A 13,131-nucleotide genomic window follows, 5' to 3' on the forward strand; every position below is an offset into this window, starting at 1 on the left:
TGGACCAAGATAGAGGCTGAGAAAACTGCACAGATTCTTAAGCCTCTCTATGGCTCAGCCGCCCAAACCAATGTAGAAGTGAACCTTTCTTAAAGAGGCCAATTATTATCAGTACACTCAGCTGAAGTTAAGTGTAAAATGAAGTTAGAATGCAATCTTGTTCACTGATGTTAAATGAAACAAATAAAACCACTGTTTCTGTGAAGACAACTAAGAAGCATTTTTTTTCTTCCAGGGTTATACACAAATGACGTGGAAAAAACAACAACAATGACAACAAAAAAAACCCAGCTTGTCATCACTAAGACTCAAGCAGCCAAGAGGCCAGGCTGAGGGCAGAATAAGGAACTGTTATGTCCTGTTTTCTTTTGATTCAGACCTCCTCTAGAAGCACACTGGGGCTAGGGCTGCTTTACTGACCTTGTCAAAGTGCTGCTGCAGACTGTACTTCACCTGCACCCTTTCAGCGGTCTCCAGGCCAGAGCCAGTGTTCAGACACCTAGTGAGTGTCCCAATTTCTTCTTCTGCATCCTCCCCAAGAAAAATTCGTTCATCTAAATTTCCTACAGATAAAACGTATTCCTCATAGGCCTTGTTGATGGCTTTGCTATTGAAGAGAAAGAAAGAAAGCAAACAGTCAGCAATGACCAACCTAGTCTTGGAGAAACCATGAGGAAACATACTTGCCTCCATTTTTTCCCCACTTAATAGTATTTTTATTTTTTTTCCAATTACATTTAAAGATAGTTTTCAACATTCACTTTTACAAGATTTTGAGTTTCAAATTTTTTTCCCTTCCTCCTTTCCCTCCTCCCCAAGATGGCATGCAATCAGATATAGGTTATACTTATACAATCCTATTAAACATATTTCCACACTACTCATGTTGTAAAAAAAGAATCAGAACAAAAGGGAAAAACCATGAGAAAGAAAAAACAATAAAAAGACAGAAAATATTAAGCTTCAATCTGCATTCAGAATCCATAGTTCTTTCTCTGGATGTGGATAGCACTTTCCATCACAAATCTTTTGGAATTGTCTTAGATCACTGTATTGCTGAGAAGAGCTAAGTTTGTCAAAGTTGGTCATCACACAATGTTGCTGTTACTGTTCTCTTGACTCTTTTCACTTCACTTGGCATCAGTTCATGTAAGTCTTTCCAGGTTTTTCTCAGTCCACCTGCTCATCATTTCTTATAGCACAATAGTATTCCTTTACATTCATATACCACAACTTGTTCAGCCATTCCCCAAATGATGGGTATCCCCTCAACGTTCAATTCTTTGCCATCACAAAAAGAGCTGCTATAAATATTTTTGTACATGTCAGTCCTTTTCCCTTTTTTATGATCTCTTTGGGATACAGATCTGGTACTGATATTGCTGGATCAAAGGGGATGTAGTTTTCTAGCCTTTTGGGCATAGGTCCAAATTGCTGTCTAGAATGGTTGGATCACATATGTGCTTCCTTTCAGTAGAGAAATGAAATTCTATGAGTGCAAAATGTTGCATATGCTACAAGATGTGTTCACTTTGTTGGTTTTGCTTTCCTGGTTTTTTTTTTTTTAGTTACAAGAGAGGATTCAATGGAGGAGAAGGATATAGATTAGGAAATGACAGTAGCATAAAAAAAGTCAATAAGTTTTAAAAAGGGAAAGGGCATAATTTCAGAGAATTGCTATTTCAATTAATGCTTTTAGACTAATCATTCCATTTTTTAACTAGCAGAATTGCAAATTCTTTTTTAAATTAATGTTTGATTTTAGTACGATCATGTCCATTTCTTAACATTGGGGTGAAAAATCAATGCTAATTATGTTTCTGTTCCTTTATCACATGTGATAGTCAGTATATGCTACTATACAGCTTTGTATTTACACTTAGCTTCCTATGAGAGGACCTCTAATGACTTCATTAAGTTCCTATAATTATTTTCTCAAGAGTAGATTTTTCCATGTGAATAGATTTTAGCATCTAACTATTATCCATAAGATCAACATAGTTTCATGGTATTCTTTTTCCCAAAACAAGATCACAGATTTTTAGCCAGAAGTGACCTCAGATGCCATTTAGTACACCCCACTCATTGTACAGATGAGGAAACTGAAGCATGAGCAAGGGTATTTGAAGAACCCAAATCCTCTGACTCCTGGGTCAAATGTTCTTTCCACTGTTCTATGCTAACTCCCCAAACTTTCTAACAAACAATAAAAAAGCATCTTAATATTTGGGGAGTAACAGGTAAAATTTTTACACTCTTTCCAAATCAAATTTGAAACCAGACAAATTAGTAACAGGCTGAATAAGCTTTTTTTGTCCATAAAGAATTACCTCTATTTTGCAGTTTTAAAAATATAATCTTTAAGTATCTGGTTATTTTATAACAAAAGCACTCACATACTATCTCCAAAGTTCCCTGGATCCAGAAATCCAGTAAGGTTTTCTTCTCTTCCTTTCAGAAGCTATGAAGAAACAAACAAAAAAAAGGTTACTCAATTCATCATATAAAATTTAGTTATTTGGCAGAATGTCTTTTCTCTTTCCTACACACCTTTTTTTCAAAAAGCTTTCTAATGTAAGGTTTCCAGAAATGTTCTTTTATTCCCTTTGCCTCTAAAACTAGGCCATCATGCAGGGCACAAAGTGGTTCAATGACACACGGTGGGTCAGAAGAAGGCTTGGAGTCCTTACTATGGAAATCTTCAGGCAGGCCTACAAAAGAGTCACAAGATAAATGTAGCTCTCAGTTAATATTAAAAGCAAGGTTTAAAAACATAAACAGGAATACTGGATACAGAACCTAACATAGCAACAAGGTGAGAAAGTACATAATAATAGTATAGGTCTAATCTATTTTTTTAGTTTAATTATCCATGAAAAATACTCAAATGGTCTTCAATTTTGAGAAACTCTGTTATACATTTGGAAATAGCAAGAAAAAATTATAATTACTACTACACGCACAACCAAGCTTAAAAAGGCCTAAACTATCAAAGCGTCATTTTATCTCTTGGTTTCCCATATCCTAACTGCTGAGCTATATTAGAGAGAAGAAATCTATAGCATTACAAAGCAAAATTAATGCTCTGAAAGATAATTATGATGTTCACTCAATGGAAACTTCTCAACACCCACTTAATTACTTGTTAACATTTATCTCATCAATTTACAGCTTCTTTTTGTCTTAGCTAAGCGACAGGAAAATAAAAGAGGAAGGAAAAGGAGTAAAGAGGAGCAAGAGGAAAACAAAGTTAATTGGGCATCCAAGAAGAAGAAGGGCGTGTGGAAGGAGAGGAAAGAGAAAAGAGGCAAAGGAGAAAAGAAGACAGATAGGGAGAGAAGATAGGAAAAGTAGAGAGAAATAAATGGGAGAGAAAGGGTGTAGAGGAGAAAGAAGGAAAATGTTAGAATGAATTATGAAGTTTGGTCAACTTAGACAACAAGCAACTCTTGTACCCAACTCTAACTTCCAATTTTGAGGTCAATAAAGCCATTAACCATGAAAGCTGAAAACCTGTCTGAGGCATTCCGGACAGTTATAAATCCACCATAATTCAACACGCTGTCATTCAAGGCAACAGAAACATCAAATACCAGCTCCAAGGCTGCCCTATTTGCTTTGTACATTATAATCTTAGTTTGTCTCAGTGTATCATTAAAGAACTTTGATGTCTTAAATTATACAGAAATTGTATACCTGAAGTCTGTCAAACACAGTATTTTATTAGTTTAATCATGAAAAAGATTATCTTACTGCTTTATATTATAATCCCTCTCTTTGAGTCGCAGATTTTAAATCTCTAGGGTCAGGGTCACTAGCAGAGGAGACAGCATTGCTGTGCACAAATCAGCTCTGCTTCCCACCTTTTCTAAAAGCCTTCTGCTCTGGAGCTCATCATCACAGACCCTAAATCTCACGTTATTTGTCAACATAATCTAGAAAATTTCTCCACAAACCTGATTCCCATTTATTAAATAATTAAAAGCATTTTAGTAACTATGGAACAAGACTTTTTGAGACTTATGTATGCTAATCAAAAGAAAACTGTTCTCTACAATTACAATTTACTTACAAGGTTGTACAGCCAGATAATCTCCCATTAACACACCTACCTTTAAAATTTGGATTTAGAAGTTCTTTACGATTAGAGCACTGAAGGGCATTTCCATATACTAGATCCAAAGCACACAGCAAAAGGTGATAAGAATTGACCAAGTCATCACTGATCATTGGGAAATTACCTACAGAATTGTAATATTCACAGAGTCAAATTTAAATAAATCTTGAGATATTCGTCCCATTATATAAAGCTTGCACTTACAGATTAAATAGGATTTTACAGTTGTAAATTGATTTCTTAAAAAAAAACTCCACTAAATATGCTTTTCATTCATTCAATGTTCAGTCAATGATTTATTAATTACCTACTGATTACCTAGGGTTTTATCATTAAATTTTATTCTGTAAGTTTTCTATATTAAAAACTTATCTTTAAAAGATATCTCAAACCTTAGGAACATTACTTCTATGGAAAAGTACACTTCTATAATGAAAATGATATAAATCCACAATAGTGCAAACTGCTTGGGAGTAAATGACTAAGAAATGTATACACACAATGAAAAAAAAATCAGTGCCTACTTTTCATTATAAATTAAGATAGGCATACCGCAAACCATCATAATTTGGGCAATATTTCACCCTCTACAAGTATAAATGACTTTGTATCTCAGTTAATTTGTAATTACAAATTATTATAAATTACTACAAATTAATGCAATATATGCAGGCACAACTTAAGATTTTTAAGCTCTAGAACTAAAAGTTCTAAACCTATTTGAATTGCAGTATACTAAAGGTAACATATCTAGGAAGAAAAAAATAACACAGTGACTTAAAATGATTAGGGAGTAAAAGCAAATATATGCCAAAAATAATTATTCAGTTATTTTATAACAAAATCACAAAAAACCCCAAAAACTTAACAGAAATATGTAATGATGGAAGAATATGGATATTTAGAAACTAGCTTTTTATTTGAAGTCTGAGCATCTATTATCCTTAAGATAGGTAAAATTTTAAGACTTTTCATAACTAAGAACATCGATAATATGTTTTTAGGCTAAATATTATATTCACATAAGCCTTCCAATCTTTCACATTCTCTATTTTATTTTAATATGCCTCATGGACTAATTTTAAGACATCTAACTTGTAGGAAACTTAAAGACATCTTACGAATTGTTTCTAAAATGGTCAAGATAATTCCTCAAGAATTTCACATACCTAGTTCTTAAAAAGCGGTTAAAACCCTGAACATTTCTATCTTGGGTTTTTTTATTCCTTATTTGTCTACTTATCTCATGTGTCCCCCCACCCCTACCCCACCCCCATACCTCCCTCCCCCAAGAAAAGACAATCATTTACCTTGGATAAATAATTCTTAGCTTCACTTTAAATGAAATATTCAACAAATTAATGCAGATGAATTAAAGGAAAAAAATAATTAACATTCCTCTTCTTTTTGTCAGAAATGTGAACCATAGTTACTATCTAAGATTTGCAGCACTATTACCTAAGATTTAATCATGTAAGCAAACCTAAGCCACCCTACACCACTGAAAAGAGGTCAAAATGAAAATCTGCTCAACTCTTTGAATGTAAAACAGGAAATTGTACTCATTGGTCTTCAAGCTACAAAGCCTGATACAAAACAAGCCCAAACTTGTCACTGGGGCATGGTTGCCATGATAAGGAAGCAAAGACTGTCACCACTCAAAGGAAACAAGTTTGTAACATAAGCTTCAATGCTTCTAAAAGTCAAAAAATAATTTTAACTCCTAGGCTGCCCAACTTTGAAATACTTTCTACCTTGCCTCTAAATTGTGACATTACAAATAAACATGACCTGGGAGACCATATTAAAAAGAATCCATACAATGGCAACAGGAAAATGAAAATTTGTCAAATATTAAAAGGGCTCTCCTACATCCCAAGAGAAATAATTCTATATAGCTTTATACCAAATAGAATGTGTGTCTGTTTGAAAGCAAAGGTGCACTCCAAACTGTAGAGCAGTGCTTTACTAGAACACAGCAGCCATGTAGAACAAGCCGAAGGCTGAGCTATAAGAATGGCTTAGAAGCTTATACCTGGCACTAGTCTTCCTTAAAATTTCTGACCAATGCAATGGAAACAGTCATCTTTATTGTGGCCACAGAAGTGAGCTCTGGTAGAAGGAGAATGGACTGGGAGTAAAGACCCCTTGGTTCAAGTCCAAAGTCCAAGCTCTGCTTTTAACTAACCAGCTGTATAAACATCTAACTATGCTCTCTAAGTCTCATTTTTTTCATGTGCAACATGAGAGGAGTGCACTAGATACCGAATAATACTGAGTTATACTTCCATCTGAAGTCTCTTTGGACTTTATTATTTTTAAGTTGTAACTGTATCAAGGCAGCTCAGTGGCAAAGGAAGCTCAAGCTGTAACAAATAAGCTATGTAGCTCAGTACACTTTCTTTTCTAAAGGAGAGGGCTTCTGACAACAGTCAACTCTTTTCAGAACTATAAAGAGCCTGAAATTCTGTGGAGATACACTTTATGAAAAGCAGACTTATGGCAGCTAGGTAAGTAAGGTGGGGAAGAAAAGCAATTGTCCAAAGTTTAAATGATATACTTGCCTGAACAAGTTGTAACTAATCTAAATTCAATCAGAAACTATCCTCACTGAGTCTCCCTCACCCCCAAAGAACGAAAAAACACATAGCTGAGTCTGTAATCCTTTAAGCATGTAACGAATAAAGTATATTTCCAGTGAACAACTCAATACCTTAGCTTTGAAAAATAGTTCATACAGAACAAGATGCTCCAACTACTTATAGGACAGATTCAGTTAGGGATATTTAATGAAAAGAAATCTGGACGTAGGAAATTCACAGAAACCATGTGAATGTTTATAGATTAGCAGTAATGAAAAGAAATTTGAAGTTAGACTCCTTTAGAATCACTTCAAAGTTAACACTGATATACAGGTACTTCAGGTTTACAAAGTCAGTACCTAAAACATCCTGATGGTCCACAAGTGTGCAGACTGAAATTTGAAGTATTAAGTAAATTCATAACATCAAATTCTCTTAACATAACATCAAGTTCTCTTACCTTTTGCATACACAAAGAGTACCCAACAAAACTGGAAAACTTCTGAGACTGTACACGGTTGCCGCCTTGGAGGAGGGGAAAGCCATGAGAATTAGAAATGACTTCTCAGAGTGACACAAATCAAGAACCAAAAACTCACAATTGAGTTCAACAGTCTTGTATTCTATTTTACACGGAAAACTAGAAGGGACCTTGTCTTTCTGATACGAATTCCTGTTCTGTCCAGATATTAGCAGGGATATGCAAAAGCTGGGGAAATATACTTCAGAGAGAAATGCTGAAATGTAAGTGTTTAGAGGGCACAGAAAATATGATTAAGCAGGCATTTCTTAAAATGACACCAATCAAACTATACAGAAAATGCTGAAAACCTGCTCTACATTGTGCCCTACTCCTACTATAGAACTATTTTTTCCCTGTCCCTGTAAGAATTTCCCATGTCTTTAAACTCTATTTCCCACCTTTTAATGCATATTCAATGTGCTTTGGTATGCCAACTAAGAAAGGGCATTCAGAAGAGGAGTTTTAGGCCTCTTTTTAATTTATGGCTTCCTGATCAGGTATCTGTCAACACTTAGGCAAGTTAGCTGATCTCAACGACTTAATCTAGCCCTGTGAAAGGAAGAGCACTGTTTTAAGCATTAGCAGACTTGAGTTTTAGTCTCAGCTCTGTCAATAACTACTGTGTCCAATAAACCTACCCTACTTAACTCACAGGGATACTGTGAGGATCAAATGGCATAACACTTCATTGCTTTAAAATATACTTGGTAAACCTGCAAATTTTATTTATTTGATTATCTATTAACTCTAAAATTATTTAACTCCACAATCTGGCCTAAACCTAGTTCATCATCTCCTTACCGCATTTCCTGCTATCTGCTCTTCTCCCCAACCCCAACTCCTACACTCTGCTAGAGAAACATTATAAGAAGGAGAACCCAGGAGATACTGCAGAAGGTCAGGGGAGCTAAATTCTCAGAAAAGACACTAGGTAGAAAATTTCTGTGGGTAAAGTCTAGGGGATACTAACAAAAGTGAGCCATTAGGTGCCAAGGGAGTAGATGTGAAGTTCAGACAGAACAGGACCTTTCTCAAGAGCACTGGGAAGCTGAGACAGACAAGAAGATGGAGGAAGAGAGGTGGAGACAGAGAAGGAGAGAGGTAGAGAAATGACTCCTGTATGGCAGAAACGTAATGAACTAGCATAATAATCCCAAAGGTCAGAGCTAGAGCAAAAGAAGCTTGATGGTAGGAAGAACAAAATGGGGAGGGCCAAGAAGTGATTAATGATTTAAATACATGCCAAACAAAATACTCTGAGAGAACGTGCCCTTACATAGCTTGTACCCACAGATCACCTTGCTGTATGTTATAAAGCAGTGTTGGGAACTTTATATCAGCTGACTCTACGTCCTATATCTACTAAAAGGATACTGGCTGGGAATAGGCACATCTGAAGGAGAAGGAGCCAAACTCCTAGGAAGGAGTTCAACACTCAGTTTCTCAACTCACTCATCACTCCTTCTTCTTGAAATCTGACATCTTGAATCCTGATGACTGCACTGAAATTCTTCTCTAAGTTTAGCAACAACCTGTTAGCTCCTACGCTGATAACCTTTTCCCAGTTCTCTTCTTCCTGACCTCTCTGCAGCATCTGAGACGCTGTGGCCCATCCATTTCTTTCTCTTGGCTTTCGTGACACTATTCTCCCCAGATTCTCCCTCAGACCCCTTTGCTGGGTCATCTTCCATCTCCCACCCTTTTAGCCTGCAGTGTGTTGCAGACCCTTTCCTCTTCTTGTGTATGTTCTTCTTTGGCAACCCTCTCTGTTTCCATGGGCTCAAGTATCAACTATACACAAATAATTCTCAAATGCATATATCCTGTCTTAATTCCTCTTTGGGAATTGCAGCACCACATCATCTGCCTACTGCACATCTCATCCTGAATTTCCCATCAACTTCTCAAATTCAATATGCTTAAAACACCTCATTTTCCCCATTAAAACTGTCCCCCTCCAAACTTCCCTATTTCTCTTAATGGCACACCATTCTCCCAGTCACCCAGATTTGCAACATCAGAGGAATCCTTGACTTTTCTCTTTCCTCACGCCTCCCATGTTCCATAAGTTGTCAATTCTATTGCCGTATCATCTTGAATTTGTTCCCAAATACAGGTGCTCATCACCTAGCAACTGTTTTACTATAACACCTTCCTAATTAGTCTCCCATATTCCAATTTTTCCCTCTCCAACTTAACCTGCACACAGCTACCAAGATAATCTTCCAAAGGCATAGGTCTGACCATGCTACTCTCTGCTCAAAAACTTTCAGGTGGCTCCCTATGATCTATATGATAGAGTACAAATTTCTGAGCCTAACTTTTGAAGATCTCCACAATATGGCTCTCATCTTCCCAGGCTTACTTCACATTACTCTCCTTCACAAATCCTATATTCCATCAAACTGGCCCATGTTGTGTTCCCTGAACTTGACCCTAAATTTCCTGCCAGGACTTCCACATAACCCATCCCCCCACCTGGAACGGGAAGCCTCTTCACCTCTATCTCTCAGAGTCTTGTCTTTCTTTAGTGTTCAGCTCCAGTGCCATCTCCTCAATGAAGCTCTTTCTGATTCTCTGTTATCAGTGCTACCTCCCTTCCTCAGTTTTTATTTGTATACTTTCTGTATCTCCTCCTGTCCCCAGAGACCATAAGCTCCCTGAGGGCTCACAGAGAATTTTATTTTCATCTTTGTATCCCCAATGCCTAGCACTGTGCCCTATACATAGCAGGCAATTAATAAATGCTTGTTAAATTGAATTGGGCTACTTCTTTAATGTTCTGAGAGCCAGCAGAAAGCTACCCAGAGAAGTGGTGACTGAAAGACAGCTGAGGAACCTTCTGTTTGAGAGCTACTTTGAGAGCATATGTTTAATAAACTAAGGAACTTGAGGCTGGAAACTGCTTGCTGACTACTCATATAGCAGAAGTCGTATCTTGCTACAGATCAGTGGATAAAGAGGAGACCTGTGGCCAAGGGAGCTTTAGATCCATTGTCCTAAGGGAGAACTATGGTGAGGACTTGTGAGGGTAGTGGAGGGAAGCAGCTGCAGGGCTATCAAACTTCTATGCAGATAGGAATCTAAATGGCTTAGACTGGAAGTAGGAAATGTAAACATTCCCAATTTTATCAGCCACAGCAGAGGCACAAACTAAGAGCAGACAGATGTTGTGTTAATAGTAACTGGCATGCCTCCATAACAAAAAAATCATTGTTTATTTTGTTTGACTCAACTTAGCAGTGTCATGTTTATAATGCTTTCAATCCTCTTGAAAAGTATATTGCCACAGCAATTGGTTTTTAAATGTGTATTCAAATGCTTTGTCTTATTCTTGCCCATATGTTCAAAGATGCAGACTTTTGCTTTAGAGATAGTAAAATAAGATCCTGTTAATGGTTGGGTAATAATGGTAGAATTAGCTTTTCTTCTTTGCATAAAAAGACTCCCAAAATACTAGTTGTGTGATCATGGATAAGTAACTTTTCCTCTCTGAGTCTAACTCTCTTCATCTGTAAAAGGGAGTTAATTGTATTTATATTATTTATCTCACAAAATAGTTATAAAACACAAATGAGAAAATATAAGAAAGTACTCTATAAACTGTGTAAGTACAAACATAAAGAATGATTATGACAAAATAAATGAGCACAATGTTGTCCAATTTAGGAGGGAAAAATCAATTTAAACTTTTGAAGACAGAGAATGAAATAGAACTAATGCATGCCTCCTCAGGACAGAAAACTTCTTATTTTTGGTTAACAAACACAAAGTCCTACCGGTACTTTCGTCCTCTCTGTTGACAAGGTGGCTCCTCTTGAGAATATCGAAAAATGTCCTGAAAGATGGGTTCATACTTCTTAAAAATCACAGCAGACACTGTGAAATTTCTCTCTAGTCTTTCAGTACGTTCTCTGAATCGTGAGGGTAGATTTGCCATATCCTCCCACTTCTTCATCTTGTTAAAAAATTCAATTAAACTGGTTTTTAAAAGAAAAAAAAACATTCATAAATTAACTAGCGTAACTTTTAAAAAATGATATTACTTCTTACTATATCCGAATATTGATATAGATCCCAATTCAAAAGGCACTTAACAACAGCCATGAATTAATTCTAAATAGGCAGTTAGTTATATTTTTGTATTTGTGGATACAGAATTCTAACAGTGCTAACCACTGTCTTCAGAATTTAAAATCTTAATCCATGGTATGTACATAACATCTGGTTAGGTTCATCTCTAACAACTATCTGGAAGTCTTCCTTAATAAATCTTGAGGAAAAACAACAATAACAAACAAAAACAACTCTGGCTTATTGGTTTTAAAAAGAGAAAGAGAAACTAAAAACTCAAATTTAACAAAAAGAATACTATAGGGTGGAATTTAGATGTTTCTAACTAACATATGTACTAGGTATAAAGAGACAGTGTGGCATATTGGATAAAGGACTTGCCTTGAAGTCAAGAAGATCTGAGTTCAAGTCTTGCCTCTGATATACTAGCTATGTGACCAGAGGCAAGTCACTTGCTGGTACAGGAGACAACTCTTTAAGACTATAAGTTATACAAGAGTTGCTGATCTGCATTGGTAGAGGAAGGTTCTGTAATATCAGCTCACTATACTAATGAAATCACTGGTCCATACTTAAAAACAACAACAACAACAACAACAACAACAAAACTCAAAAAACCCAAACAGTATTTTTTAAATCACCAAACAGGCTAAACTATCTATAATTAACTACTTATAATCATTTCAATGATACCCAAATAAAAGCAGCAATTAACATTCATTCACATATATGTATAATACATATATGCACACATGTTCACATAGATATTTATATACATATACACATTCATATTTATACATGAGCACACACACACATAAATACTGCACAGAGTTATATGACTACTACCAAATACATTTAATTTCTAAGCGAGGGTTTCTCTTACAGTTTCTCAAATTGCTATGAAGAACCACAATATTATCTTTCAATATGATCATGATTAACTGGATTTGAAAAAATATTTGGCTATAATTGACAGAAAGATCTCTCTCACAGTTATGATATATTCAAATAATTTAAGTATGCTCCTTCCCAATATACCAACTGACAAATTATGGCATAAGGCAAAGGCTAAATTACTACCTCTTCCTAATATTCAGTACTCTAGGCAAACAGCTGTTAATTTAGAAGAGATTCTTGACTTTTTTTGTGTCATGGGCTTTTTTGAAAATCCAGTAGAGCCTACGGACCCCTTCTCAGAAAAACATTAAAGTAAAAGTAAAAATTAAAGTAATTGAAGGACAGATAGCAGAGTGGATCAAAAACCAGAAGCCTACAATATGTTGTTTACAAGAAACACACTTGAAGAAGACAGACACACAGAATAAAGGTAAGGGTTTAGAGCAGAATCTATTGTGCTTCAACTGAAATTTAAAAAGTAGGGGTAGCAATCCTGATCTCAGACAAAGTAAAAGTAAAACTAGACCTAATTTAAAGAGACAAAGAAGAAAACTACATCATGCTAAAAGTTACCATATTCAATGAAGCAATATCAATTCTAAACATATATGCACATATCCAAATTCTTAAAGGAAAAGTTAAGTGAATTACAGGAAAAAACAGACAGCAAAACTATACTAGTAGGGGCAGCTAGGTGGTGCAGTGGATAGAGAACCAGCCCTGGAGTCAGACAGACCTGAGTTCAAATCTGGCCTCACACACTTGACACTTACTAGCTGTGTGACCTTGGGCAAGTCACTTAACCCCATTGCCGGGGGGGGGAAGCTATACTAATGGGGGACCTAAACTGTCCCTTCTCAGAACTTGATAAATCCAACCAAAAAATAAACAAGAAAGAAACTAAGGAGGTAAACAGAATATTAGAAAAGTTAGATATG

The 13,131-nt window shown here is 36.0% G+C and overlaps 1 protein-coding gene across 1 annotated transcript in view; it reads right to left on the reverse strand.

Annotated features, from left to right (window-relative positions):
• Positions 1-13,131, reverse strand: part of RBL2 (RB transcriptional corepressor like 2) — a 42,529-nt gene that overhangs the window by 21,880 nt on the left and 7,518 nt on the right. The window contains 6 exon segments of the mRNA XM_020985182.2: positions 421-607; positions 2,397-2,461; positions 2,551-2,711; positions 4,113-4,241; positions 7,160-7,224; positions 11,002-11,202. Coding sequence (XP_020840841.1) covers positions 421-607; positions 2,397-2,461; positions 2,551-2,711; positions 4,113-4,241; positions 7,160-7,224; positions 11,002-11,202 — 808 coding nt within the window.

This window comes from Phascolarctos cinereus, unplaced genomic scaffold (assembly GCF_003287225.1).
Source record: "Phascolarctos cinereus isolate Bilbo 61053 unplaced genomic scaffold, phaCin_HiC Scaffold_2;HRSCAF=192, whole genome shotgun sequence".
In the NCBI taxonomy this organism is placed as follows: Eukaryota; Metazoa; Chordata; class Mammalia; order Diprotodontia; family Phascolarctidae; genus Phascolarctos; species Phascolarctos cinereus.